Source organism: Ctenopharyngodon idella, chromosome 4, assembly GCF_019924925.1.
Source record: "Ctenopharyngodon idella isolate HZGC_01 chromosome 4, HZGC01, whole genome shotgun sequence".
NCBI classification, from domain to species: domain Eukaryota; kingdom Metazoa; phylum Chordata; class Actinopteri; order Cypriniformes; family Xenocyprididae; genus Ctenopharyngodon; species Ctenopharyngodon idella.
In genome coordinates, this window is record NC_067223.1 from 6,412,313 (window position 1) to 6,437,034 (window position 24,722).

General features: G+C 35.8%; 2 protein-coding genes and 1 long non-coding RNA gene across 10 annotated transcripts in view; 2 read left to right on the forward strand and 1 right to left on the reverse strand.

The window, feature by feature from the left end:
• LOC127511388 (uncharacterized) overlaps window positions 1–1,009 on the forward strand; it is a 17,935-nt gene extending 16,926 nt beyond the window's left edge. The window contains exons 7-9 of one of the 2 annotated variants that reach the window (XR_007930020.1): window positions 20–62; window positions 347–506; window positions 862–1,009. This is a non-coding gene — a long non-coding RNA (uncharacterized LOC127511388). The remainder of the gene's footprint in view (window positions 1–19; window positions 63–346; window positions 507–861) is intronic. The other variant, XR_007930021.1, reaches the window with a different exon arrangement.
• Window positions 1–10,746, reverse strand: part of slc26a4 (solute carrier family 26 member 4) — a 13,154-nt gene extending 2,408 nt beyond the window's left edge. Inside the window, exons 1-19 of one of the 2 annotated variants that reach the window (XM_051892166.1) lie at window positions 9,124–10,746; window positions 8,399–8,583; window positions 8,191–8,330; window positions 7,997–8,107; window positions 7,016–7,218; window positions 6,596–6,760; window positions 5,564–5,716; window positions 5,359–5,441; window positions 4,916–5,063; window positions 3,568–3,681; window positions 3,372–3,449; window positions 3,162–3,257; window positions 2,586–2,692; window positions 2,082–2,151; window positions 1,882–1,974; window positions 1,647–1,742; window positions 968–1,204; window positions 593–647; window positions 339–484 (exon numbers count right to left, since the gene is read on the reverse strand). In XM_051892166.1, the coding sequence (XP_051748126.1) occupies window positions 339–484; window positions 593–647; window positions 968–1,204; window positions 1,647–1,742; window positions 1,882–1,974; window positions 2,082–2,151; window positions 2,586–2,692; window positions 3,162–3,257; window positions 3,372–3,449; window positions 3,568–3,681; window positions 4,916–5,063; window positions 5,359–5,441; window positions 5,564–5,716; window positions 6,596–6,760; window positions 7,016–7,218; window positions 7,997–8,107; window positions 8,191–8,330; window positions 8,399–8,535 (2,232 nt within the window). In that variant the 5' untranslated portion in view covers window positions 8,536–8,583; window positions 9,124–10,746. Of the gene's footprint in view, window positions 1–338; window positions 485–592; window positions 648–967; window positions 1,205–1,646; window positions 1,743–1,881; window positions 1,975–2,081; window positions 2,152–2,585; window positions 2,693–3,161; window positions 3,258–3,371; window positions 3,450–3,567; window positions 3,682–4,915; window positions 5,064–5,358; window positions 5,442–5,563; window positions 5,717–6,595; window positions 6,761–7,015; window positions 7,219–7,996; window positions 8,108–8,190; window positions 8,331–8,398; window positions 8,584–8,669; window positions 8,862–9,123 lie in introns of those variants that run through there. The other variant, XM_051892165.1, reaches the window with a different exon arrangement.
• Window positions 8,775–24,722, forward strand: def6c (DEF6 guanine nucleotide exchange factor c). Of its 6 annotated transcripts, none has more exons than XM_051892173.1 (14): window positions 8,775–8,916; window positions 14,966–15,106; window positions 16,245–16,427; window positions 17,352–17,579; window positions 17,792–17,938; window positions 18,026–18,134; window positions 18,927–19,129; window positions 19,628–19,714; window positions 20,807–20,914; window positions 21,438–21,604; window positions 21,718–21,886; window positions 23,585–23,668; window positions 23,806–23,896; window positions 24,048–24,722. In XM_051892173.1, the coding sequence occupies exons 1-14, from the start codon at window positions 8,860–8,862 to the stop codon at window positions 24,197–24,199; spliced, it is 1,926 nt and encodes a 641-aa protein (XP_051748133.1). In that variant the 5' UTR covers window positions 8,775–8,859; the 3' UTR covers window positions 24,200–24,722. The 6 variants fall into 6 exon arrangements, 4 of the variants coding, with proteins under 4 accessions (XP_051748133.1, XP_051748132.1, XP_051748131.1 ...); XR_007930018.1 differs by lacking the exon at window positions 8,775–8,916 and adding an exon at window positions 11,674–13,273 and having other exon boundaries at window positions 23,619–23,668; window positions 23,839–23,896; window positions 24,048–24,222; XR_007930017.1 differs by lacking the exon at window positions 8,775–8,916 and adding an exon at window positions 11,674–13,273 and having other exon boundaries at window positions 23,619–23,668; window positions 24,048–24,199.

Sequence of the window (24,722 nt, forward strand, 5' to 3'; positions counted from 1 at the left end):
TTGAATCTTTGATAATCAGGATTTACACATGAGTCCCCCAGATTCTGCAACAGGAAAGTACAGTAAGCTATTATCTATTACATTTAAAATAAGGTAAATAAACCGACAAGAAATTTACCAGTCACCTCCCATTTATATTATCACCAAGTTAGGCCACTGCCATTAGCAGCTTTATTATGAGGCACATAATTAACACATAAAACTGCTGTCATGTCGAAGAACAGATACACAGATACTACATTCTGCATGCTGCAGTATTTATGCAGTGAGAACACAAACTATTCTGTCTATTTAGTCTCCCCTTCAGCTGAAAATCAAATTAAAACTATTAATTTTACCTTCTCAGCTAATGGATCCTGTTCATTTCCACTGGAGGTTTCCAGCTGGATGAAGAGGATGGCGTCATGGACCGAGAGGAAGAGAAGGTCTCTGGTAACCTCCTCGTCAAAGAAGGACAGGGCCTCCATTCTCCTGACAAGCTCACCTGTGACATGAGGACCCTTTAGGTTATTCACTGTTTCCTAACCTGCCATTGTCAGGCTGGAGTTTGGCACAGCTTGTATCAACATGTTGGTATAGAGCCAGGCCTTACCGTCACAGCCTGCGATATAGACACTAACCCCAATTCGTATGAATTCCTTTACGACCTGTAAAGATAGGAAATGATGAATTAACTACTTAAAGGAATACTTACAGCCACATGGTATTCCAAACCTTTCTTATGTGGAACACAAAAGAAGGTGTTTTAAAGAATGTTTCAGATGTTTTTGTCAAATGAAAGTCTGTGTGCTTCAAAACATTATTTGGCCCCATTGACTTTCATTCATTATTTATGGTCTCTTCTTTTGTGTTCTGCTGAAGATAGAAAGTCATACAGCTTTGGAAGGATATGAGGGTCACCATCAGATTGTGACCATGCATTATTGAAGTAAAACCATGACAGCAAAGAGCAGTAAAGATGGCGCACCAGTTTGAGGGACTTGGCTGCTACCACATCCAGGAATGAGACGGCTGAGAAGTCCACAACCAGGCTGTGAATATGGACCCTGGGTACTGACATACCAACAGGCAGCTCAGACATCCAGTCTACCTGGACCTTCACCTCTGAATCTGGCTGAGACGCCCCCTCCTCCAGCTCAGGACCCTGCTCATTTTCAAAGGCTTTGTTTTCTACTCCCAGTGAGGCCACTGGTACCAAACCATCCTGTGAAAGACAGCAGATATGGGAAAGTCCATAATGTGGTTTCATGAAATCAGGTCAGTGAAAATAGGCTTTTACTTTAAAAGTTTCAAACGTATGTGAAACATATTGCAAATACTTTGCTGAAAACTGTTGTGCTCTGTCACAGTCTTAGGCTGTATGAAAGCGTAAGGCAAAAGCATTACGAAAGAAGCAGTATTTAATGACAACATAGGGAGAATACAAAACAATGTACTATAATAGACGAGAACTGACGAGGGAATGAACATAACAGGGAATACAAGATGAACACAATGACTGACAGGTGTAAATAATACATAATCGGACACAAATGAGGAGATAATCATTAACCAATGAAAACGGAACTAATTGGAGTAGGCAAAACAGGAACTAACAGAACAGAATAGCAAAATTGAAGTCCATAATCGTGACATGTGCAAAGTACCTCTGTAGCTTGTAGTTTTCCTTTTTTAATGAGCTTATGAATCTTTTTCAAAGCTTTGTTTCTTTTTTTAAACACCCGCACTGCATCAAACCCCACCTGTAAGAATTTACCAAAAAAAACTTTACTAAGCATTAAAGCACACCAGAATTTTTTTCAAACTGCAAATTATATCATATACTACATTAGTTCATTTCAGAATTTCTGAATTTAGAATTTGAGCAAAAAGTAAACTCACCTCATCTCTCAACTTTTCTTTGAAGTAATCAATATTTGCAAAATAAATGGGTGATTTACACTTGAAAATCTTAATCCCAGGAATTTCATCAATCTGAAAATGTTGGAAAATGCCTAAATAAATGCCTTTCCTAATAACTATATACTGTAAATATAAGCATGAATTGTAGTAAGTAATACAAAAAAAAATTTGCATCTTACATTTTTGTAGTCTTTCATGTTTTTGTAGATATCAGTGTTTGGGACATTTCCAAGGGTGGCACAAGAAGGGCTGAATAAAATGAGAGAAACCAAGATTTTATTAATAAAGATTTATGTTTTCATTATGTAATTGCTGTCTAATTATATTTCACAGTGATTACTCTATTATAATTCTGTTAAATATTACAAAACAAGCTTTTATATGATGCCCTTATTGTTGACAATATTTAAAATCATAGTTTGAGTTATATCATACACATCAAGTTGCACTAATTTAGATTAACAGCTGTCACATTTCTCAACAAATATACCCAAACCTCCTGAAAGAAACAAAATAAAACCAAAAACGGTTGAATTTGCTTTGTCAAAGAAAAATTGTAAGTTTTTGTGCACTGGTGGTGAATGAGAAAAGACCTCTGGTCTCATTGTAAAGCACTTTGAGTTTACAGTAGTATCTAAAAAGTGCTATATAAATGCTTAATTTATTTAGTACATTATACTTACAACTGTGTTCTGACCACCACTGTGCCCATCTCAAACACCAGACCAGCCAGCAGGCCCACATCTAAACCCAGTGCAATGGATGCCAGGCAAGTAGCTATCCAGATGAGCTGCAGAAGAATGAGGATTCATATGCAGTAATTTCAAACACAGACTATATAATCTCATTTTATACAAATACAACAAAATGAGGTAACACATTATTTTACAGTGTCATTGTTACACATGTTACATGTAGTTACTGTAGTAATAACTAGAAATTATGCATAATTACATGCAACTAACCCTAAACCAAACCCTCATCCTAACCCTAAACCTTTTGTAAGTACATGCAGTTAACTATTATTACTCAGTACTTAAATATATATTTACGCTGCAATCCTGACACCTTAAAATAAAGTGTAACCCAAAATGATTCACATGATTCCATTTATTGATTAATTTTATAATGACCTCAAAACAGAATTAGCTTAGAGAAACTCTTGTACACAGTCATGCATATCTTATGTTTTCAATAACTATTTGGCTGGCAGTACTCATCTAATTCAGTTCATTTATAAGTCTTGTGATGGTACTTACACAGTCTGTTCTGTTTTGTCTCCAGAGTACAGGCACTTCAGAGATTTGCATGAACATCCCCTTCAGGTTGGCTATAACAATGCCAGCTAGCACTGACTGCGGGACAGAGAGGGATGACATCATGAGTTGCGTGATAAATTTTGCCTGTATTTAAATTTTTTTTGTAGAGAAAGACATTGTGAACTGTTTTTTTTTTTTCTCTTTTAACACCTTTTGCAGAGGCTGAAGAAAGGGCCCAAGTGCCAAGATCACTATCATCACCATCAGAGCTGAGATGATACCAGCAATCTGCAACAGTGAGAAGAGAGAAGTAGTAGTAGTAGTACTATATTCACAGACACACAAACACACACACACACACACACACACACGTGGAAATACTGGAGTAAGAGCATGTGAATTTTACCTGGCTCTTCCCCCCTGTGCTTTCCTGTACTGCAGTCCGTGACAGTGCAGTGCTGGCCACAAAGCTTGATAAACATCCTCCAAAAATGTTGCTGACACCAAAAGCTATCAGCTCCTAATGGGAATAAAAGTGTAGTAAGCCAGATCAGGTGGTTTCAGTAGTGGCCTTTGCTATGTTTCACCTGTTTCACTTGAAACGGGCCTCACAAAAGAAGGGGCCTCCGCTTGCACTCGAAAAAGAGCCCTGCTCCCATGCCATCACGAAAATTAATGAGGGCTAAAGGCAAAAATGCCCCCAAAATTTAAGATATATGGGGCAAAAATGTCCTTGTGTGAGTTCTTGTTTTTAATATTTATAATAGGATATAGAGTGCTGTTTTCCCAAATATAAGCACGATTGCAAATGCGATAGCCTGTTGATTTCATGCAACAGTTCAATTAACAAAACTTAGAACAATGTCTACTTTTGCTCTTTCACAAACAAAAAAAGTTCCAAACAAATCCACACAGCCATTGTGTGTCTTTGAGCAACACAGTGATGTTTCGTTACTGAATGAATCCACATTTTGAACGAATCGTTTGACTGAATGATGGGGGGGCCTCCAACTGTTTCTTTGAAATGGGCCTCTAAATTGCAAATGCCACCTTTGGTTGGTTCATAATTAATCTGTATCAATTTGTTAGAATTAAACACCAGCAATGGAGGCTTTACCCTCTTTGGTATCCACTGAACAAAAATAGAAAAAATCCTAAATTTGAAGACCAATCACAAATCAGTTTGCAAATATATTTAGAACAGACAATCTTTAAGGATTTGTTTTGTTTACTGTGAAACAAAACACAAAACAAAACAAAACAGTGCCCTAAAGCTCTATGCTGCACTGCCAGGTTTAGAAATGATATTAGCCGCTGCTGCAAACTCAAATTTGTTCTGTTCTGGCAGGTGAAAGTGACCTTAAAAGGCCAAGTAGTTCTTTCTGTCTCTCCCTGTTGCTGTAATTTCTCCATCTGTGGGAGAGTGTTGGTCTGACCCTTATTATACTTCAGAAATTATTTCACACTCACACAAGCACCCTTGCAAATTTACTTCCCCAGTGCTTGTTAATGGCACATTTCTTGAAAGAAACCAACTAAAGCTGCATGTACTTCTCAGTTGGTTTTGACACAAATTCAAAGCACAAAATGCACAAACCATTTAAGTGCTATATAGCACTTTACTTTGCTAGCTTTGCATGACTGTATGGTTCGTTGCATTTTATTATGTGCAATTTAGCATTGTGGACCTACTATCATCAGACAAAAGCATACTTGCAATGTCAGAGACACATTAACGCACTATTTTTGTATACCTGGTTGCCATCAACTGTGTAATCATGTTTTGCTGCATAGACTTTTGCCACTGAGACTGCTACTGCATAACCAACGACGGCTGTGGAAAAACTAGAGCCCAAAATACTCCCGATAAGTGCTATATTTGGTGGCTGTGCCGGTGCAAACCTGTGGAGACACAAGCAGACACATAGTCAGATTCACGGTTTTGTACACTGTACTTGTACTGTGAGCCTTTGCATTTATGCTGTCATCTCTGATGCATGCAGGTTCTGTTGAACACTGTTTCATGTTATTATTGGACAATGCTTTTATACTATCTGTCAGTGTCATTGTTCTAGAGATAACATTTCTGTTGAAAATCTTTACAGGGGACAATAATAATAGTACGTCAATATAAAGTGACTGAATGTGCACCCAGCCCTCATCAGGAAGTAGGAAATGCCACAGGAAGTGCTCTTACCCCCTGGGGAGACTGTGGACAATGCTGGCGCCGTACTGGGAGTTCAGGTCCATCACATGAGAGATTGCAGAAGCTATCACTGTCTATGACAGTGAAAGGTAACAGCAATCATTTAAAAAAAAAAAAAAAATCATCAGATGTCATAAAGAATGCAGGCTTAGTTTGCAGTTTAAGACTATATATATTGTGGGAAAACTGTACATACCACAATCACTTCTATGGGAATCGGCACTGGGATTTTATGCTGAAATTTTGTGTTGATCTCTTTCACAACCATAACAATGAAGATTGTTAGTAATCCAGCGATCAGATCTGCAGTGTTTGTTTGGTTGATATTCCTACCTACATCAATGAGAGTCTAGATGTGGAAAAAAGTAATTAAAATATTAAAATTTAATAATAATAGTAGAGATACACCGATACTAAATTTCTCCACCGATAGCCGATTATTCAGATTGATATCTGCCGATACCGATACCAATAGTTTGGGGGTTCTGCATTTTATACCTTCTTTTAAATTAATGATAATTTCATTATAAGTAATAATTAATCATTATAATTTTAATAATATTTTGAAAGAAATGCAAATAAAAACTTTATTCTGTCCATTTCATCGACTTGTTTCAGAGTAACTGATATCAGTTGTAAACAAACACATTACTTAAATTAATATTAACACACATTAACTAAATTCTGAAGATTAAATTAATATTTCTTAACTTTTTGAATGTTATTAATTCATATAATTACTATTAATATTGAACATCAAACTGGTTTCTTAGCATTTTCCTGACCTCTTTTGATCGACAGGATGTATCGGCCATGACTATTGGCTGTTTTAAACTGATTATTGGCCGATATATCGGTGCATCTCTAAATAATAGTATTAATAATAATATAATATTAATAATTATTATTGTTATTATTATAATTTATTCTTGCTAATAATAATGATTATTATAATCATTATTTAATTAAAATATATTAAAAATACATTTATATATTTTATTTCTTACATGAAATAAACCTATTAATCGTACCAAAAATGCATGTAAATTGTGGAAAAAATGTATTTAATTTTTTTTTGGTGAAAAAATATATAGTAGAAGTACAAATTCACTAGTAAAATTTAAAATGGAAAAAAAAAATATAGATAAATATTTTAATATACAAGTTATTTAAGCTGAGATATGTGTGTTTGTGATATTAAAACAATATTAATATTTAAGAGACTCACATAAGCAAAGGAGAAGAATCCATTATGGTTGTGGGTAGGAACAGACAGGATGGTTTTAATCTGAGATATGAAGACATGAAAGGCAGCAGCAGTGGTGAAGCCGCCTACCAGTGGGTCTGAGAGATACCTGACTAGAAAGCCCACCTGCATCAGCCCCATAGCCACCTGAGAATAAGCAAAACTAATTTGAGTTGCAGCACACCACCTTGATATTAAATGACAATACTGCTGTCTGATGCTTAAGAATACATTTCTCCGAGCGCAGAATTAATTTTATGATTAAAAAAAAAAAAAACCCTTACTGCCTCCAGAATGCTGGAGGTATGCAAGTATACAAATTAAATATTACAATAAAGAAATGTGTAAATTGTTTATTTTAGCTGTATCACAGGTTTAAATTTAAATGTTGTGAATGATTACCTGGAATAATCCAACCAACACTGTCATAGTACAAGCCACCATGATTCTCTGGGCCTCTCTGGCCTCTACATCCACCTCCATTAACCTTTCATCTGTCACTGTCTCATTCACATTTGTTATGTTCACTGAACGCAGAAAGTGCTCATCGGGCGCTAAGGTCAAAACTACAGAGCCCACCATCAGACAGGTGACAGGGAATGGACCTAAATGAGATATAAATGCAAGTAAGAGAATGACATGAAAACATTGCATACAACTCTTACTTTTTATTCAGTATGCATATATTCTATATGCATAAAATATGCTTACTATATTTGTATACATCAGTGCACACTGCACAGAATACTGTATAAAACTTGAACTTAAATTATAATATTACTCAATGTTTTTTTTTTTACATAAACTTGGATTAAAATGACAAAATAACCATACAGTCAAACCAAATAATTTTTTTACATTTTTTTACTAGTGGGTGCAGGACACTATAGTTCATTTATGTAAGTGAGGATAGCAAAATAAAGTAAACTGTGACATATTATACCCAAAAATTCTTCATACAGTGGACTACCAGTAAAATTAATAAAAATTTGGAACCAAAAATTATTCAGACACTTTGACCTGACCATGTTTTGCTTAAATGTTGTCTGACATAATTAAGATTTTTTTCTGACACAGTTTAACTCTGAGATCTTGTCATATTTTATTACAATTTTTTAACTGTGAATAAACTGTATTAATGAATGAAATGTCTAGTTATTTACGAGATGATAACAGCATGCCATTTTTACACAATAAAACATGCAATTTATCAAGATGGTATAATATAGTAGTAACAAAGTCGTAGCTACTGTGTTAAGCATTTACTGTTACATACCGTAGTGCATACTGTTTTGCATAAAATAGTAAGTAGTATGCAGTAAGCAATACATATCTTTTAATTGATACCACTTGAAAGATTTGTTAATAAAGACATAGACCTACCCACAGAAATGTGTCTGGATGTTCCCAGCACAAAGTATGTGAGAATTGGAAAAAACGCAGAGTAGAGTCCATAGACTGGTGCTACAGAGGCCAGCAATGCATAAGCTACACCTGCACAGCAATGGAAAGCAATTACAACTTCATTATCGCAGTATTAAATTAATATGCTGTTTTGTTCACAGAGTGCATCTTACCTTGTAAACAGCATACTAGGCCTGTGGTGACCCCAGAGACAACATCACTGGGTAACCATTGCTTGACTGGGTATTTAGGTAGCCAATCTAGAATTGGCAGAAGCCCCTTTATCTTCTGAACAGCCCATTTATCAGTGCATCTGTGGAAAATATAATTAATATCACAATGCAGATGAAAACACTAGATGTGAGTTCCACATGTACTTACCCACAGGTTCTGCTCAGCTGTTCTCGTAAACTCTGGATCTCTTGGTCTTGTCTCTCATGGACCTGGTCAAAGACCCGGTTTGAGTAGATACGTCGTGACACAAGGTAATCTTTTTCATGAAAACACTCATCCATCATATTGCCTGATTGTTTATCTGTAAATTCTTCTTGTGTGTTGTATCTTATCTGTTGGAGAAAAAAGCAGATTTATTAGATTTCAGATCCATTTCGATTGTTATGCATAAATTTTGTTTTTTTCTGCCTACCATCACCTGTTCATTTTGTTTCTTTCTTTTTGTAGGATGGCTAATCCAGATAAGCAAACACTGATCTCGTCTCTCCTGTGTTAAAACAATCTGATCGAACAGACCAAAAGAGCCCTTCTCCCTTTCTCTGGCAGTATTGCCGTGTTCAATAGAGCAGCTCTCCCAGGTCTGCGCCAAGATCACTGAACCCATTGACATGAGAAACCCTTCCAGAAGTTGGGGAGGGATCCAATCTCCCTCTCTGAATGAGGAGGTTTGTGTCCACCACTCTTTCCCTCACATTTGAGAACCGTAAGTACGAACACAATGGAAAACCTTATCTTGAAACCATGTATTCGTAATAAGTTTCACTATAATATCAAACCCCACATTTATTCAAGAGTATCTGAATAAATCATTTCTTGTCCATCATTGTTTATACCAAAATACCTATTGGTATAAGTTGATTATGAAGTCTTACCTGTCAGTTTCAGTTTTGAGTTTACGTCAAATTGAAATTCCAGTCAAGAAAGGGTGCATCCATGCCAGATCTCCACTTAAACGTGCATATGGTCCATGTCTATGAAGTCGGACTCTCTTAATGGGATCAGCATCCCTTTCTTTTGTATTTATAAGCAGAGTTGGGATGTGGGAGGTGTATCAGGGTTAAGCACCAACAGGAAGCAGAAGGGAATTACATCAGAGGCCCACAGTATGCGTCCTGCCAAGGGTGACTGTCCCTCCCAATCTTGTTAGAAAGCATGTGTGTCTGTTACAGTAGTAAATGAGTGTGTGTTTGTGATAGAAAGGGAGTGAGGGGGGACTGGGATGTGTCAAAGGCGGGCTGGGTTCATTGTGTGCATGTGGGGGGTGGGGGACTCATGGACATGTCGACCAGTCCAGGTGTGATTGAACAGTCAAGAGAGAACGATATGATCTACGCACGACTCGATCTGACCTTCTTAGCCTTCTTTATCAGTACAGAATGTCTAGATATGGCCAGATCTTTCTTCAGAGCATGAGCCAGCTCTTTAATACATAATGTCTGATGATCTGTCAGTAAGCCAGAAATGAGTCAGGCTGATAATTTGTCTGAAAATAGTTGGTTACTGAGGGTGATTTTGAACATCAAGCTCTGTTTTTTTTTAGGCATAGTACTTTTCTAGTTTCTTCTTAGTACACTTGTGATGTAATAATGAGCACTATAAAAAAATGTTTTGGAGTCATCCCTTATTTTTGAGGTTACAGTGAGGAACTTATAATAGAAGTGAATGGGAGCAATTTTTGGAGGATTTAAAAGCAGAAATGTGAACTTTATAATTTTACAAAAGCACTGTATTATTTCATCTAAACTTGTGTATTATTTGAGCTGTAAAGATGTTTAAATTATTATTATTTTTACAGTCATGTTATGGTTTACAGCATTGTGTTGTCATGGTGTCAAAGTTGTACAATTGATTTTATTGGATATAACTACACAGAAAAGTGTGATTTATTTGTTTATTTATCTAATGTGTTTTGTTTTTTCCCCCACACTAAAATCAATTTAACATGCATATTCTTTACATCTTGTAGCTACAATACTATTGGAAAAGTGAGTATTTTAACGTTTATGGATTCATTTCATTATAAATGCTTGACTATAACCCATATTTTTGCCTTTTTAAAGAAAATAAGGAACTGGAAATTCATTTTGTGGTAGCCAACATTATGCCACAAATGCTGTCAAATGAGCCTAACTTGTACTGAACCCGTAATATTCCTTCAATATCTTCTGTGAAACCCATTCATCTGTGTCTGTTTCACTGAGAGTTTCTTTACAGAGTAGGTCAGCTGCTTCAAAACCACAACAGTCTGGGGTTTGTGTTTATGTATATGGAGACTTAAGGATGAGAATTGAATGTGTTTGTGTATTTCAGTCACAGAATGTTATATAGGTATAATATATTATTGTGATATTTATATTTTAATATATTATAGATTAATAATATTAAGCTATAATAATATTACTTTAAGTTTTCTCTTGTGAGTGAGCAGGAACGAGAAAGTATACCATTTACTGAGCTTTTAAAAGTTTTAGTGGTGGACATTGTCGTCTCCTATATGCAGATCTTAAAGGGTTAGTTCACCCAAAAATGAAAATAATGTCATTTATTACTCACCCTCATGCCGTTCCACACCCGTAAGATATTTTTGTTATGAATCAGCGTGTCAAATCATGATTCGAATCGCGTGTCAAACCGCCAAACTGCTAAAATCGCATGACGTTGGCGCTCCGAACCGCTGATTCGACACGCTGATTCATAACGCTCCGAAGCTTCATGAAGCAGTGTTTTGAAATCGGCCATCACTATATAAGTCGTTATTTTGTTTTTTTGGCGCACCAAAAATATTCTCGTCGCTTTATAATATTAATATTGAACCACTGTACTCACATGACCTGATTTAAATATGTTTTTAGTACATTAATGAATCTTGAGAGAGGAAATGTCATTGCTGGCTATGTAGGCCTCACTGAGCCATTGGATTTCAACAAAAAATATCTTAATTTGCGTTCCGAAGATTAACGAAGGTCTTACGGGTGTGGAACGGCATGAGGGTGAGTAATAAATGACATTATTTTCATTTTTGGGTGAACTAACCCTTTAAAGCAGTTATTTTGTTTCTCACATTAAAATTTTGTTTTTACAGTCTTTATTGTCCATTAAACCCCTGGTTTTGTTCTGAAACTCATCTACGTCAGAGCTCTCCAAGAAACCTTTAGTCAAAGTCTGCTAAAGATGAATCAAGACAAGCGCATTTGGCAAAATAAAATGAAGTTGTATCTGATGTCACCTGATGTCTGTACTTGAGACTTGAGGAAGTGTCTGAACTGTAATTTGACATTTTATTCTCACATGTCTCGTTTTACATGTCGATTATGCAGTTTCCTCTTACTACCCAAGATCGTAGTCTTGAGGAAGAAAAAATGCACTTATAACTGATTTTATTTATAAGTTATTTTCTCTTTTTATCATGCTAGAAGGGCATGAGTCAAGAAAAATATCTGAATATTTATAGAATGTGATGAATAAGCCGATATTGCAGAGTAAACCATTTAAGAACTCCCTGTATTGGCTTCTTAAGGTAGCTTTATAAAGCTGAACAAGCACGCAGTACTAACAGATTCACTCCCACCTGAGCTGCACAAGTGAAACTTGACCAGAGATAGAAGTGCGTTCACTCACTACTTTCACTCCACAACCTATATTTAACACCCACAGAACACTTAACCCACTCACACATTCCACTGCAAGGGTTTTGAGTTAGCCTTTTGAATCTGTTGGGGTTTTGACTCTGTTGACAAAAAAAGATATCTTCACAAGTGATTCATTAAGCAAGATTTTATTCTTCAAGAACAATTAACAGAATACAATACTTCGTTTGTTACACCACAAGTATTTTTCCCATCACAAGTGGATCACTGAATCATTCACTCAATCGATTTATTTAACTATTATTCGTTTAACGATTTCTATTGCGACTGAGTCGGTCACACTGAGGGCGTTTTTATACATGGCTCGTTTGGAGCGTTTGTTTTGGAACCTGATGCGTTTTCTCCCTTAAACAAGTCATTAAAATGTGCTTGTCTACAAATGTACTGAAATTTCGCAGTGTGTAAGCTACAGATGACAAAGCAGAATAGCAGATATAGGCCTTAATTATATTTTACACTATAGAAAAAAGACAGTAATAACATCGAAAATAAATTCATAGTTTTAACCATTTTAATCATAATTCTTCCTCTCCCTTTCTCTCCTGGTGAACGAGATTGTTTCGCACGACAAACCGAACGATGCTGGAATGACTGATTCGTTTCGTTCAAAAAGATTTTCCAGTTCGTTCTTCCACTAAACTGTTCATTCAGTACAGTTAGCATATATGTTCCTTCACAGCCCACACTCGAATCTTATTTACACCTCAGCGAACGAATATTGATTGAGTCATGCATGACTTTAGAACGATTCGTTCACTTAAAAGATTCGTTCAAACCAAAACACCACCAGATGCACCATTGATTTTTCGTTCTTGTTTTGCATCTTTTTAATGCAGTGTATATATCTCAAACAAGCTTTCTAAACTGTTAATTTGATGGAATCACTATATTCCGCTTATTGCAGTTGTCTTTTAGCCTACTTAAGAATTCAGAGGTTTTGTTTATTGTGGCTCAGTTGCGCGTTTGTATTTACTCGCGGTGTAGACTGAGGTTCACCAGTAACTGTCCCTCCCAGCTGGTGCATTTTACTCGGTAATCAGATTGTGTGTCAAAATATAACGAGCTTCCTGCTTAGACAGCATTTTAGGCATCATAGCTGCGGTAGAGCTACGCTTGGAACGCGTTTACAATGCGCAAATCGTTGCACGCGCCCGTGTTGCCCACAGTGCTGCCTAGGTAGGCAGCTCACAAGATTTTTAACTACAGCCAATGTCTCAGTTCCGCAATGTAAAGCGGTATCTGTCTCAGAATGTGAGCAGGATGTGTCATTACTGGCGTTATGGATCTACAAAGCGAGCTGCTGAAGTCCATCTGGTACGCGTTCACGTCTCTGGATGTAGAGCAGAGCGGAAAAGTTTCCAAGTCGCAACTAAAGGTCAGACCACCTGTGTACCTTTGACTTGACTCGTGTTTCAGTGTGTTCAAGTGTCGTTTGCTCTATACACAAAAATGGTTTCTTATTTATTTAGGCTACACTGTAACTTAAATGTTTTCTACATTTGTGGTAGCTAAAAATGTCATATTTTCTTATCAAGAGCTACAGAAAAGAAAGGAACAGCGGTCCAAATAAGTCCTACACACACACACACACACACACATACACACACACACACACACACACACACACACGTTTACTTGGCTATATGGGGACATTCCATTGACTTGTGTTGTTTTTATACTGAGCTAATTATAAAATACTATAACCTAACCCTGACCCACACCCTAACAGGAAAAAAATAAGCATTTTTACAATTTAAAGTTTCGCAATAAAAAAAAAAAAACGTATTTACTTTTTTATTTTTTACAAATATGAATGTCCCCAAAAGGAGGTTTTGTCAGGTTGAGCTCATTTTTGGGAACAAATTTGTCCCCAAAATATGGATAAGTATACAGTAGGTACTCAAACACATTCTCATGCAGTAATAAATGATCTCAGATAGTCTTGAAACTTTTTTCTTTGTGGTAGTTTTTTTAATGGATATTGATGGGGGGATTTAATGGTGTCACATGTCTGTGAGCTTTAAAATAAATACCAAAGGACACAGTCAGCATGTAGACAGCTTTGACAGTCTTTAGCTCGTGTTTAAACATGTCCTGAGTCGGCCCTTTGCTTAAAGTCTCAGCATTAAACAGACATGGGTCGAGACATGTTAGAACTTGCGCTGAGAGCATTTTTGCCATTTCCTGCAAATTTCTTTTCTTGTGTGTAAAACTGTTATTGTACATCATATAAATGTCAGTTGCAATGCTGATTGTATGTCATATCAGAACAAGGTCCCATGATCGTGTCAATAAATTGGCTTTTAAATCCAACTTATTACTCACAGCTGAAGAGTGATTGACAGGTCAGGCCTTTTCAAAGAACTAACTTCACTTTTTTTTTGTGCCATTTCTTTGCAATTACTTCTACCTAACTAGTTTCTAGGTGCTTTTAGTGGTACTGTATAAAGTCAGTTTCCCTCAAGTGATATGCTAGCATGGTAAACACAAATTAACATTGAATATGTTCCACTAACAGTTGACCAGTAAGTGTTCAAATACTTTTTATCTTATTTTAAAAATTATATATTTGTTGTTGTATATTTTATAAACATTTTTCTTTTATGGCCACTGTAATATAGCTTAGTAATGTCAAATCCACTCGGGTGTTCCACACAAATCCACACTTCTAGTGTGTGGTCTTGTTTATCTGCTGATGTGGCTACCACAATGATATAAATCATGATGTGTGTGTGTGTGTGTGTGTGTGTGTGTGTGTGAGTGGGGGGAGAGGTGGGGGGGTGGGGGAGTACCTACATTGTGTGAACAAATGTCCCTACAAAGATAGATAAACCTGACATTTTTTGACATTGTGTAGACATTTGATTGGGCCCTATAAGGAAAACAGCTTATACATCATACTAAATGATGTTTTAATAAAAATGTAAAAATGCAGAAAGTTTTCTGTGTGGGTTATGTTTAGGGTTAGGGGTTAGAAAATATCATTAACTCAGTATAAAACCATTACGCCTATAGAGAGTCTACATAATGATCTAAAAAAAAGCTTGTGTGTGTGTTTCTCCACCAGGTTCTCTCACACAATCTCTATACGGCGCTGAATATTCCTCATGATCCTGTGGCATTAGAGGAGCACTTTAAGGACAATAATAATGGGCCAGTGTCCAACCAGGGCTACATGCCCTACCTCAACAAATACATTCTGGCTAAGGTCTGATAATTGTGTCATCATTTCCCTTGTGAAAAAGAAATACACTTTTAAAAGGTTATTACTGAAAAAATATAAGTGCAAACTCAATGTAATGTGTCGGGACAAATTATTTAGTGTTGTTTACCATTAAAAATGAAAATGTATTTTTATTATATTTTTAATTTACATTAAATACAAATAGTTGAACGTAAGAGTGCTTCTTGACCCACTTAAGTAGAACTTAAAATATGGTTAAAGTGTATACGGCTGAGTGTACTGACAAGCATTTATGGTAAACTAAAAAATAATTTAATGTCATTTCTATTGAAATTTATATGTCGTGTTTAAATTTGACGTACAAGATTTGTAATGATGAAGTTGCAATTTAGTACATTTTAAAATATATTTACTTGAAATGTAATATCAAATAACACACTACAGTTAAAATTAAAATCAAGTACTTTACATATACTTGTACATGAACATCAAAACAAATGTACTTTAAAGAAAGATTACAGTATGAAATATATTTACTTTAAATGTAATATCAAATAACACACTACAGTTAAAATTAAAATCAAGTACTTTACATATACTTGTACATGAACATCAAAACAAGTGTTCTTTAAAGAAAGATTATGAATATGTAATGACTATTAATTTGACATTATTAGCGTACTTAAGTGCATTAAGTGACATACTCTTTTTAAGTACACTTAAGTGCCGTTTTATTTCATTAACACTATATCTGCATGTATGTGCTGCTGAACTTTAATGATCTGAAGAACACTACAAGTGCACATTCAGTGCAATTGTTTTTCGCAAGGGTTTACTCGACCTCATGTTATATCAAATCCATCCATTCTTTCTGCCATTAAACACAAATGGAATAATTTTGAAGAATGTTCTAGTTGCACTTTTCCATGCAATTGCAATTAATAGCAATTAATAGGAGCTTTTAAGCATAAAAAATGAGTCAAAAGTCCCTTAAAGTACAGAATATTCTTTAATATTTCTGTATTTGTGTTCCACACAAGATAGAAATCTGTACGGGTTTGAAATAAGTAAATAATTTAATTGAACATTGAGCAATGTCTGTTTGGCGAACAGTGTCAGGTAAAGTTTTCTTGGCTGCTAATAGTGCTGTGTTCATTTACAGGCCACAGAGGGGACGTTTAATAAGGAAACCTTTGATGAGCTGTGCTGGACGTTGACATCAAAGAAGAACTGCAAACCCAGCATTCAACAGGGCCTGTGTTCACAGAAAGACTGCTTCAAACTCTTCTGTCTGTTCAACCTGCTCTCGGAAGACCGTTACCCATTAGTCATCATTCAACCGGAGGTGAGTGAGAAAACAAGAAAGATGGACAGATAGAGAGATGATAAGATAAAACATTGCTGTGAATAACCACAGCTGAAATGATACACATATAACCAGACTGGCGAATAAAAAATTAATATGAAAATATAAATCTCCTGTTAACCAAAATAATGGGTACTTCCAATCAGACTAAAGCATTCAGAGTCTGGATGTTTTTATATCTTGAAATGCCACCACCTAATGCTGGTTAGACGTTGTCCATAGTAATAAAATCTCTCTATACTTATGTTTATGAATAGCAGCGGTTTATGATGCTTAAGTGAGAGGTAACACTTAAAATAAGACTGTTAACTTGAGAATCTCACAGTTTATTATTGAGACAGTGTTTGAGTGGTCTGAAGCTACACCTAGTATGGTGTTGCTTTTTTCATATGCACCTTTTTTTTTTTTCACGGAAGGAAGTGACATGAGAATTGGAACTTCATATAGATGTGGTGGTTTCCTGAAGATAACATTAGTCTAAAGTAGATTTTTATTAAGAAACCATATTTGAGGATATGTTGTAACTTTCATTTCTTGCTGCTTTTTGTCATTTTACTTAGAGCCAACATGGTTTGTTTGAAACCCCTTGAATATATCTCATGATTTGCAGGAAATGGTAGATCTCATGAAACTAGTCAAAAATGTGTCACAAAATCAACAGAAGAAAAAGAAAATGTGTTTCCTTAACATGAAACCTAACATTTATTTTATTTTATATATTTTATTTCAGCAGTGGGAGTAATTTTTAAATAATTTAATAAAAAAATAATAATAATGCAAAATTATGCAAATATATAATAAATGTGACCTGAAACATGAGATTCATCCACAAAAAATGTCTTCAACAACTCCCCTGTCACTGATGCTAATGCATGAACTCTGTTAATGCCTCTGTTAATTTAGTTGGAGTACCTGCTGAAGAAAATCTCAAGTGCAATGACTCTGGAGTGGGATGGGACATTATTGGAGGAACTTTTGTCCCAGAATGTTGATCTTCAGGACGGTATGTCAGTGTGGGAGTTCTTGGAACATTTGAGTGCAGGCCAGCTTTTGCATGTTGAGAGCAAGGAGGCCTTCAGTCTCGCTGTGGACGATGTTTTCATGGAGATGTACCACAACAACATCAAGAAGGTGACTGATGCTTTGCGTGCAGCACACTAGGTTATGTAGGAATCTCAGTAAATATAATGTAATTCTGCAACTACACTTTACACTGTCTGATTCTTAGTAGCGTGGTTCTTTACTTCCTGTATTGTGTAACAGATGGCACAACCATTTACAATGATTTTATCTCAAGTCTTTTAGTTCCATTTTATCTATTTCTTATTCACTTTATCCATCAGGGTTACTTGTTAAAGAAGGGGCACGTTCGCAGGAACTGGCAGGAGCGCTGGTTTGTGTTGAAGCCTAGTAGCCTTGCGTACTTTGTCAGCGAGGACCTGAAGGAGAAGAAAGGAGAGGTCCTGCTGGAGGAGAATTGTGTGGTGGAGGTAACTCGGCAAGTGTATTCCACTGTAAAATAAATATCTTAAATGCTTCAGGCATCATAACTTTCTCATTTCTGTCAACACACTCAGAATCTCCCTGATAAAGAAGGGCGACGCTGCCTGTTCTGTGTGAAGACTCCCATCAGGACCTATGAGATGAGTGCTTCGAACCTGAAGCAGAGAGTAGATTGGGTAACAGGTGAGAGTTCATTATATAATGCCTGGGCAAAATAAAAGTCACTGTTTGGATTTTAATAGGGAAATACTTAAGAATCTATGGATAAATCATTATTATAGTGATTATTATATTTCTAGCATGTTATAAGTTTGGCAATGGTTCTTTTAACCCTAAAAGATGGAGTTTGTAGCTTTCATTTCTTAAACAACCATGTAGGAAGACACATCATGGCCATATTCCAGGGTGACAATGTCAAGATTCATCAGGCTCAAACTGTGGGGGGGAAAAAAAAAAACTGAGAGGGAGCATGAAGAATCATTTTCATACATAAATTGGCACCTCTGAGTCCTGACCTGAAAAGTCTTTGGGATGTGCTGGAGGAGACTTTACAGAGTGCTCACCTCTTGCATTGTCAATACAAGATCTTGACCAAAAATTGATGCACCTCTTGAGGGAAATAAATGTTGTGATGTTATTTCCATCAAGAGGTGCATGATTCATGAAATGAAATGGAAAAGCTACACACTTTTAGGGTTAAAAGAACCTTTGCTAAACATATAACATGCTAGAAACATAATAATCACTGTAATAATGATCCATCCATAATCTCTTACAGTAAGTATTTGCCTATTAAAATCCAAACAGCAACTTTTTTTGGCCAGGCAGTGTGTGTGTGTGTGTGTGTGTATGTATGTATGTATGTATGTATGTGTGTATATATATATATATATATATAATATATATACACAACACTGCTGCTTTCTTGTCAAAGTGTTGTTTTCTTGAGGGATGATGGGCCAAACTGTTTTGCAGCCATGCAGACGGCATTGAGATTGAGGGCTGAGGGTAAGAGCTCTCTGCATCAGGAGCTGAAATTGAGCAGACGCAAGCAGAGAGAAACCCTTCAAAGAAGCCAGAGCAACGAACCCGTTGCAGTTGAGGCGTCGCAGCACTCTACTCCGGAGCAGGAGGCAGAAACAGAGAGATTGGAGCAACACATTGAGAGCATCATTCAAGTAACTGATTTAATATAATTCTAATAGGGCAAAGGGACTGTGGCAATGTTCCAAATAGCATGCTACCAGATTACTCTTACTATATCTGCAGTATATGGGTCAATGACGTGATGGGTAATTTTTTTGTCCAAAGGCCTTAATAATAATAAAAAACAAAGATATGACATCCAAAGTATGTAAGGTAGTACAACTAGATCTCTTTTATTGAATCCAAAAGGTTTTAATTATATTTTGCTACATATAAAGGTATTTTAAAGGTTTTGAAGTGTCAAAAGGTCATTCGGTTTAACCGCCCAAAGGCCAATACAGCCATTTCATTTGTGATTAAAATATCTTAAAATGTAATAAATGTATATATTTTTTATTCTGGCATGATTTTATAACATTATAAATCAACATAGTGCAAAATGGTATTAAAATTATGTGTAGAAGTCGTTGCTTTGTTATGAAAAAGAATGTCCGGGAAAATGAATTTCATTGATGTCATTTGGAATATAGAAGGGACCATTTTGGATCAAGTCATGTTGTCAATATCATGTGACAGGACATGACATCATTCAGACACCTGCAAAGGACCACTGCAAAGTAACTAACTATCTTTTAACTATTTGAAAAATTCATGTTTTCACTTGCTCATACGGTTATTCGGTACAACCGCTATAAAACATGGAAAATGTTGTAATATTTTAGAAACTTGTACTAAATATAAAATGTTTGATTGTCCTTTTGCCAGCTAGCTAGCAAGCTAACTAGATATCAGCCTGTTAGCATTGTTTGAAAATATCGTCATTCGGTATTACCAAAAGTGTCATTCGGCAAAACCGAAATTTTGGTTAAACCAAATGACTTTTTGGTGACAAATTTTGTCCTTCTTGTAAAACATGACAAAAGCAGTGTTAATTGATTATAAAAACCACATAATCTCATTGTTAACACTTCAAAATTAATTATATCTCCATTATGTTTTTTTTTACACTTTTAAAAACCTTATTTGTCAATGACCCATGTAGCATGTGTACTGTGTGCAGTATGCAAATTTTGATATGTCTACATGGGCGGTATACAATATACAGTAGCATTGGTTTTCAACCAGGGGCCTTTAGCAAACTTCTAAGGAGGGCTTAAAAGTATTTAAATTAATAAATTATTTTTTAATATATTAAATTAAATCTAAGTCTTATCTCAATTAAAATGCTACAAATAAACACTCGTTTTCCCTCCATAACCATTTTTATTGAAGGGGGTGTATGGGTTGCTTCCAGTCAAAAAGTTTGAGAACCACTACAATATAGCACAGGGTGTGAGATGTTGTATCCCACAATGCAATGCATTTGACTTGAACTTCCATTTCGAGTGTATGACGAATAATCCGAAACTAAAAACATGATTCTTGACTTATTATATGATTGGAACATCGAGAGTTGAGAGATTTGTTTAAATATACAAAATAACCTTATTGATAACTGGACAGCAGCGGTATAGTAAAAATGCGACGTGACGATCACAAACCATAACCATGCGTGTTCTGTTTCACATACTATTTTTTTTTTTCTTTTAAAAAGTTGGTATTATGATATGTGCTATGCAGTATTGAGTAAGAAGTACAGTAAGTTAGTATTTAAATCCAAACTTAGCCTGTGTTACTTTGTCTTAAACAATAGTTTGTTTGTTCCCCAGAAACAGAGGGAGGTTGAGGCAAAGCATAAAGAGGAAGAGAAGCAAGAGCGAGAGAAACAGCAGGCAATACAGAGAGATCTGGAGAGACAGCTCGAAGAAGCTAAAGAGGTGAGATGGAGCTTTTTTTTTTTTTTTTTAAGCCATCCTGTTTCATTAATGTGTTGTCACACTACATCCGCTTCTTAAAACATATTTTAACACATTCATGCACTTTTATTACTATGACAAATTCATTTGCTGAAAGCAGCATTTCAGGTCTTTGAATACAGCAGTTACATGACATTGTGATGTATAAATTCAAAAGGTTTGAGTCAGTAAGAATTTTTTATAGTTTTAAAAGTCTCTTTTGAAAGAAGTCACACCAAGGCTGAATTTATTTGATGAAAAATACAGTAATATTCATTAATATTTTGAAATCTTAATACAATTTAAAATAACTGTTTTCTATTTGAATATATTTTAAAATGTAATTTATTCCTGTGATGCAAAGCTACATTTTCAGCATCATTAATCCGGCCTTTAGTGTCACATGATCCTTCAGAAATCATTCTAATATGCTGATTTGATGCTCAAGAAACATTTCTTATTATTATCAATGTTGAAAATAGTGATAAAGTTGGTGGTTATGTAGGCCAAGGAGAGGATGACAGCTACATTGACTGAGATGGAGAAGGAAGTACAGCAGCAGAAGAAGAGGATCCGTGAATTAGAACTCACACAAGTTAAACTGGAAGAGGCACTCAACACTCAGATTCACGCCCGTTTAGAAGAAGACAGAGTCCGACAGGACCTGGAGAGGTACTGCAAATCTCATAATTATTTCATTTTATTCACACCTTCGTCAACACATATGGACACTGTTGTATTAGGACAAGAAATACACTCTTGATTGCTTTCATTTATACCTACAGGCAGCTTGCGGAGGAGCAGAAGAAAGTTGCGGACCTTCTCCTTCTTCAAAGTCAGCTGGAAACCCCTGCTGTTAGGAGTCAGGAGGAGCCGCCACCCGATGATGACACTTCCACTGCAACATGTCCCATCAATCAGCAACCAGAGGAGAGCAGTCAACACAACACAGAGGTGAGAGACAGGACACAACTGGAGTTGATGTGAAGAAATAAAGATAGTAAAGGGACAGCATATTTTGTAGGGTCAGTGAAAAAATATAAATGCTACAGTGTTAACCCCACATTGAGCTGCCAAACTTGTGCAGTGTGAAACGACATGGTGTTAAAATGTTATGACTAGTTGCTTAGCAATGGCTAACCAATAGCATGCATCATATTCATGTGCCTTAAGCCGGGGACACACTTAACGAATGTAAGGCCAATTATGAATGTAATTTGATACTTATGAGTCAGAGCCAGTTAAGTTCAGTGTTTGTTTAAATTCCATGTAAGTATTTAAATCTGCTTCAGTCAAAGGAAACAGTCTTTGTGTGTTGAGCTCAGTCTTAGAATGCTGACAGAAATGCTGACAGAAAACGCAACAATTTGAGTGAAGAAGAGACCGTTTCATTCTTACCTTTTATAGTCCGAAATGTCCATTTAATGTAAACTCGATAGTACAGTCGGCAATACGAGAATGCGCAATGATAAAGCTATGTAAACAGGTCACGTGCTGCATTTATCCAATCAATGACACTGACACAGCAAATATGCAAATAAGAACGTTAACCCAGGGTTTAGGAATGTACAATGTGAAACGTCAGCTTATGAATACCCAGGATTAATTGTTAACCCTAGGTAAATTATGAGCAGTGTGAAACGTGAAGCAAGATAACCCGGGATTTCGTTTACCCGGGGTTTAGAATGACCCAGGGTTAACTCTTTCAAGTGTGAAAAGCACTTAAGTGCGTCATCCAGGTATTTAAATTAAACTTTTTCATTTTGGAACACACTACTTACACTATTTATACTACAAAACAGCATAGAATTACGTATAAGTACACAAATTGGGACTCAACTAAGGTTTATTGAGGCAAAAACATTCATGATTTACAATTTTCTTAGAATTAAAGGATTAGTTCACACAAAAATAAAACTTTAGTCATCATTTACTCAAAAATTATAAACTACACATACACTACTGTTCAAAAGTTTGGGGTTAGTAAGAATTTTTTTTTTTTTTCCCTTTTTTTTTTTTTTTTTTTTTGGAAGAACTCTCTTAAGCTGCATTCAGTTAATCAGAAATACAGTCAGAGTAGTAATATTGTCAACTATTATAACAATTTAAAATGGCCGTTTTATTCCAGTCTTCAGTGTCACATGATCCTTCCGAAATCATTCTAATATGCTAATTTGGTGCTCAAGAAACAATTATTATTATTATTATCAATGTTGAAAACAGTGGTGCTGCTTAATATTTTTGTGGAAACCGTAATACATTTTTTTTTCAGGATTCTTTGATGAATAGAACATTCAGAAGAACAGCATTTGAAACTAATCAAAAGTGACAGTAAAGGCGTTTCCTTGCTGAATAAAAGTATTAATTTCTTTCCAAAAAAAAAATCTTACTCACCCTGACCAAATTTTCACTTTTTGGTGAACTATTCCTTTAAACAGGCTGTTTTGCTACTGTATCTTTTTATGATTGGCTAAAGTCCGTGTGCCTGTGCAGTTCACACAGTCATCCAGATCAGGGCAGTTCTGAATGAGCTTCTCGTAAAAGCAAATAGCTTTTTATGATTTAACACAAGCATCACTTAGCTGGACCGCCCCTGTTCTAATTACAACTTGTTTAGTAGTTCATTAACAAATGGCTTTTATTGTATAAAAGGAGGTACATATCCATGAATTGACTTTCACTGCAGCACCACCCAACATCCAGCAACTAGAGGAGAGTGGTCAACACAACGCAGAGGTGAGAGACTAGAAAACAGTGGGACTAACTAAAAAGGGCCATTTGTGCTACATGAATGACACCTCAAATCATGTGCTATTACTTATTTAAGTGATCAGACTTTCAACTATAGCCATATACTACTAATTTTTATACAGAGAGAATTGATGAGTCAGTCTACTTCCACTCAGATGCTGAAACCCTGGAAAATTCAGCTTAACCGCCTCATGAAGCCCATCGCACCAGGAGGTAAGATACAATCTCACTCAAATATTTTTATGACCCGAGTAGTGTTGTCACGTGAGAATAAAATAAACAAGATATGTTTTGTTTGATCATATCTACACAATCATAAATCGCCTTTACAATCATTGTTCTCTGTTCCTCTGTTTATTTACAGACAAAGCCGAGCATCTGCTAGTAAAGCCCACCTGTCCCAGACGGGGCCAGGCCCTCACTAGCACAGAGTTCATTGCTAAGGTTCAAACAGGCGTCGGTCAAGAAAAAGGAAATGGTTACAGCCCATCACCACCACAAGAAGAGGAAGAATAGGGTTCCTAAATCTGTGTTCCTACTGTATATCTATAATATTTGTACATGTTTTGTGCTGTAGGCTTGCCCTGTGTGTTTGAGTCCGGCTGCAGTAGCACCTCACAGATCATATATGTACATAGTGATCAGCTTTTTTATTATGTAATAAGTAATATGCACAAAATGAATAGTAAAAATAGATTTAGGAGTGTTGGCAGCAGATGCTTTAAATTAGCATTTGTGAATGTCTCATTTCAAGGCTCCCCCAAAGTATTTGAAGGCCCCCCAAGATGTTTCTGATGCTTTTGCTATAATTACAAAGCTGCTTGTTTTCAAATATTTGTGTTTACAGAAACTAGGAGTGGCAATATATTAATGTTAAAATTCCAGAAGTTTAAACATTCAATAACTGAATGTTCTTTAGCATTTACACTTATTAGCAATGAATTTACATGATATTTTTGGTTGTTTGTGATGACTTTTTTATATCCACTAATAGCAATTTCTCAGCAATTTCTGCCTAATAAAATATTTAAGAACTTAA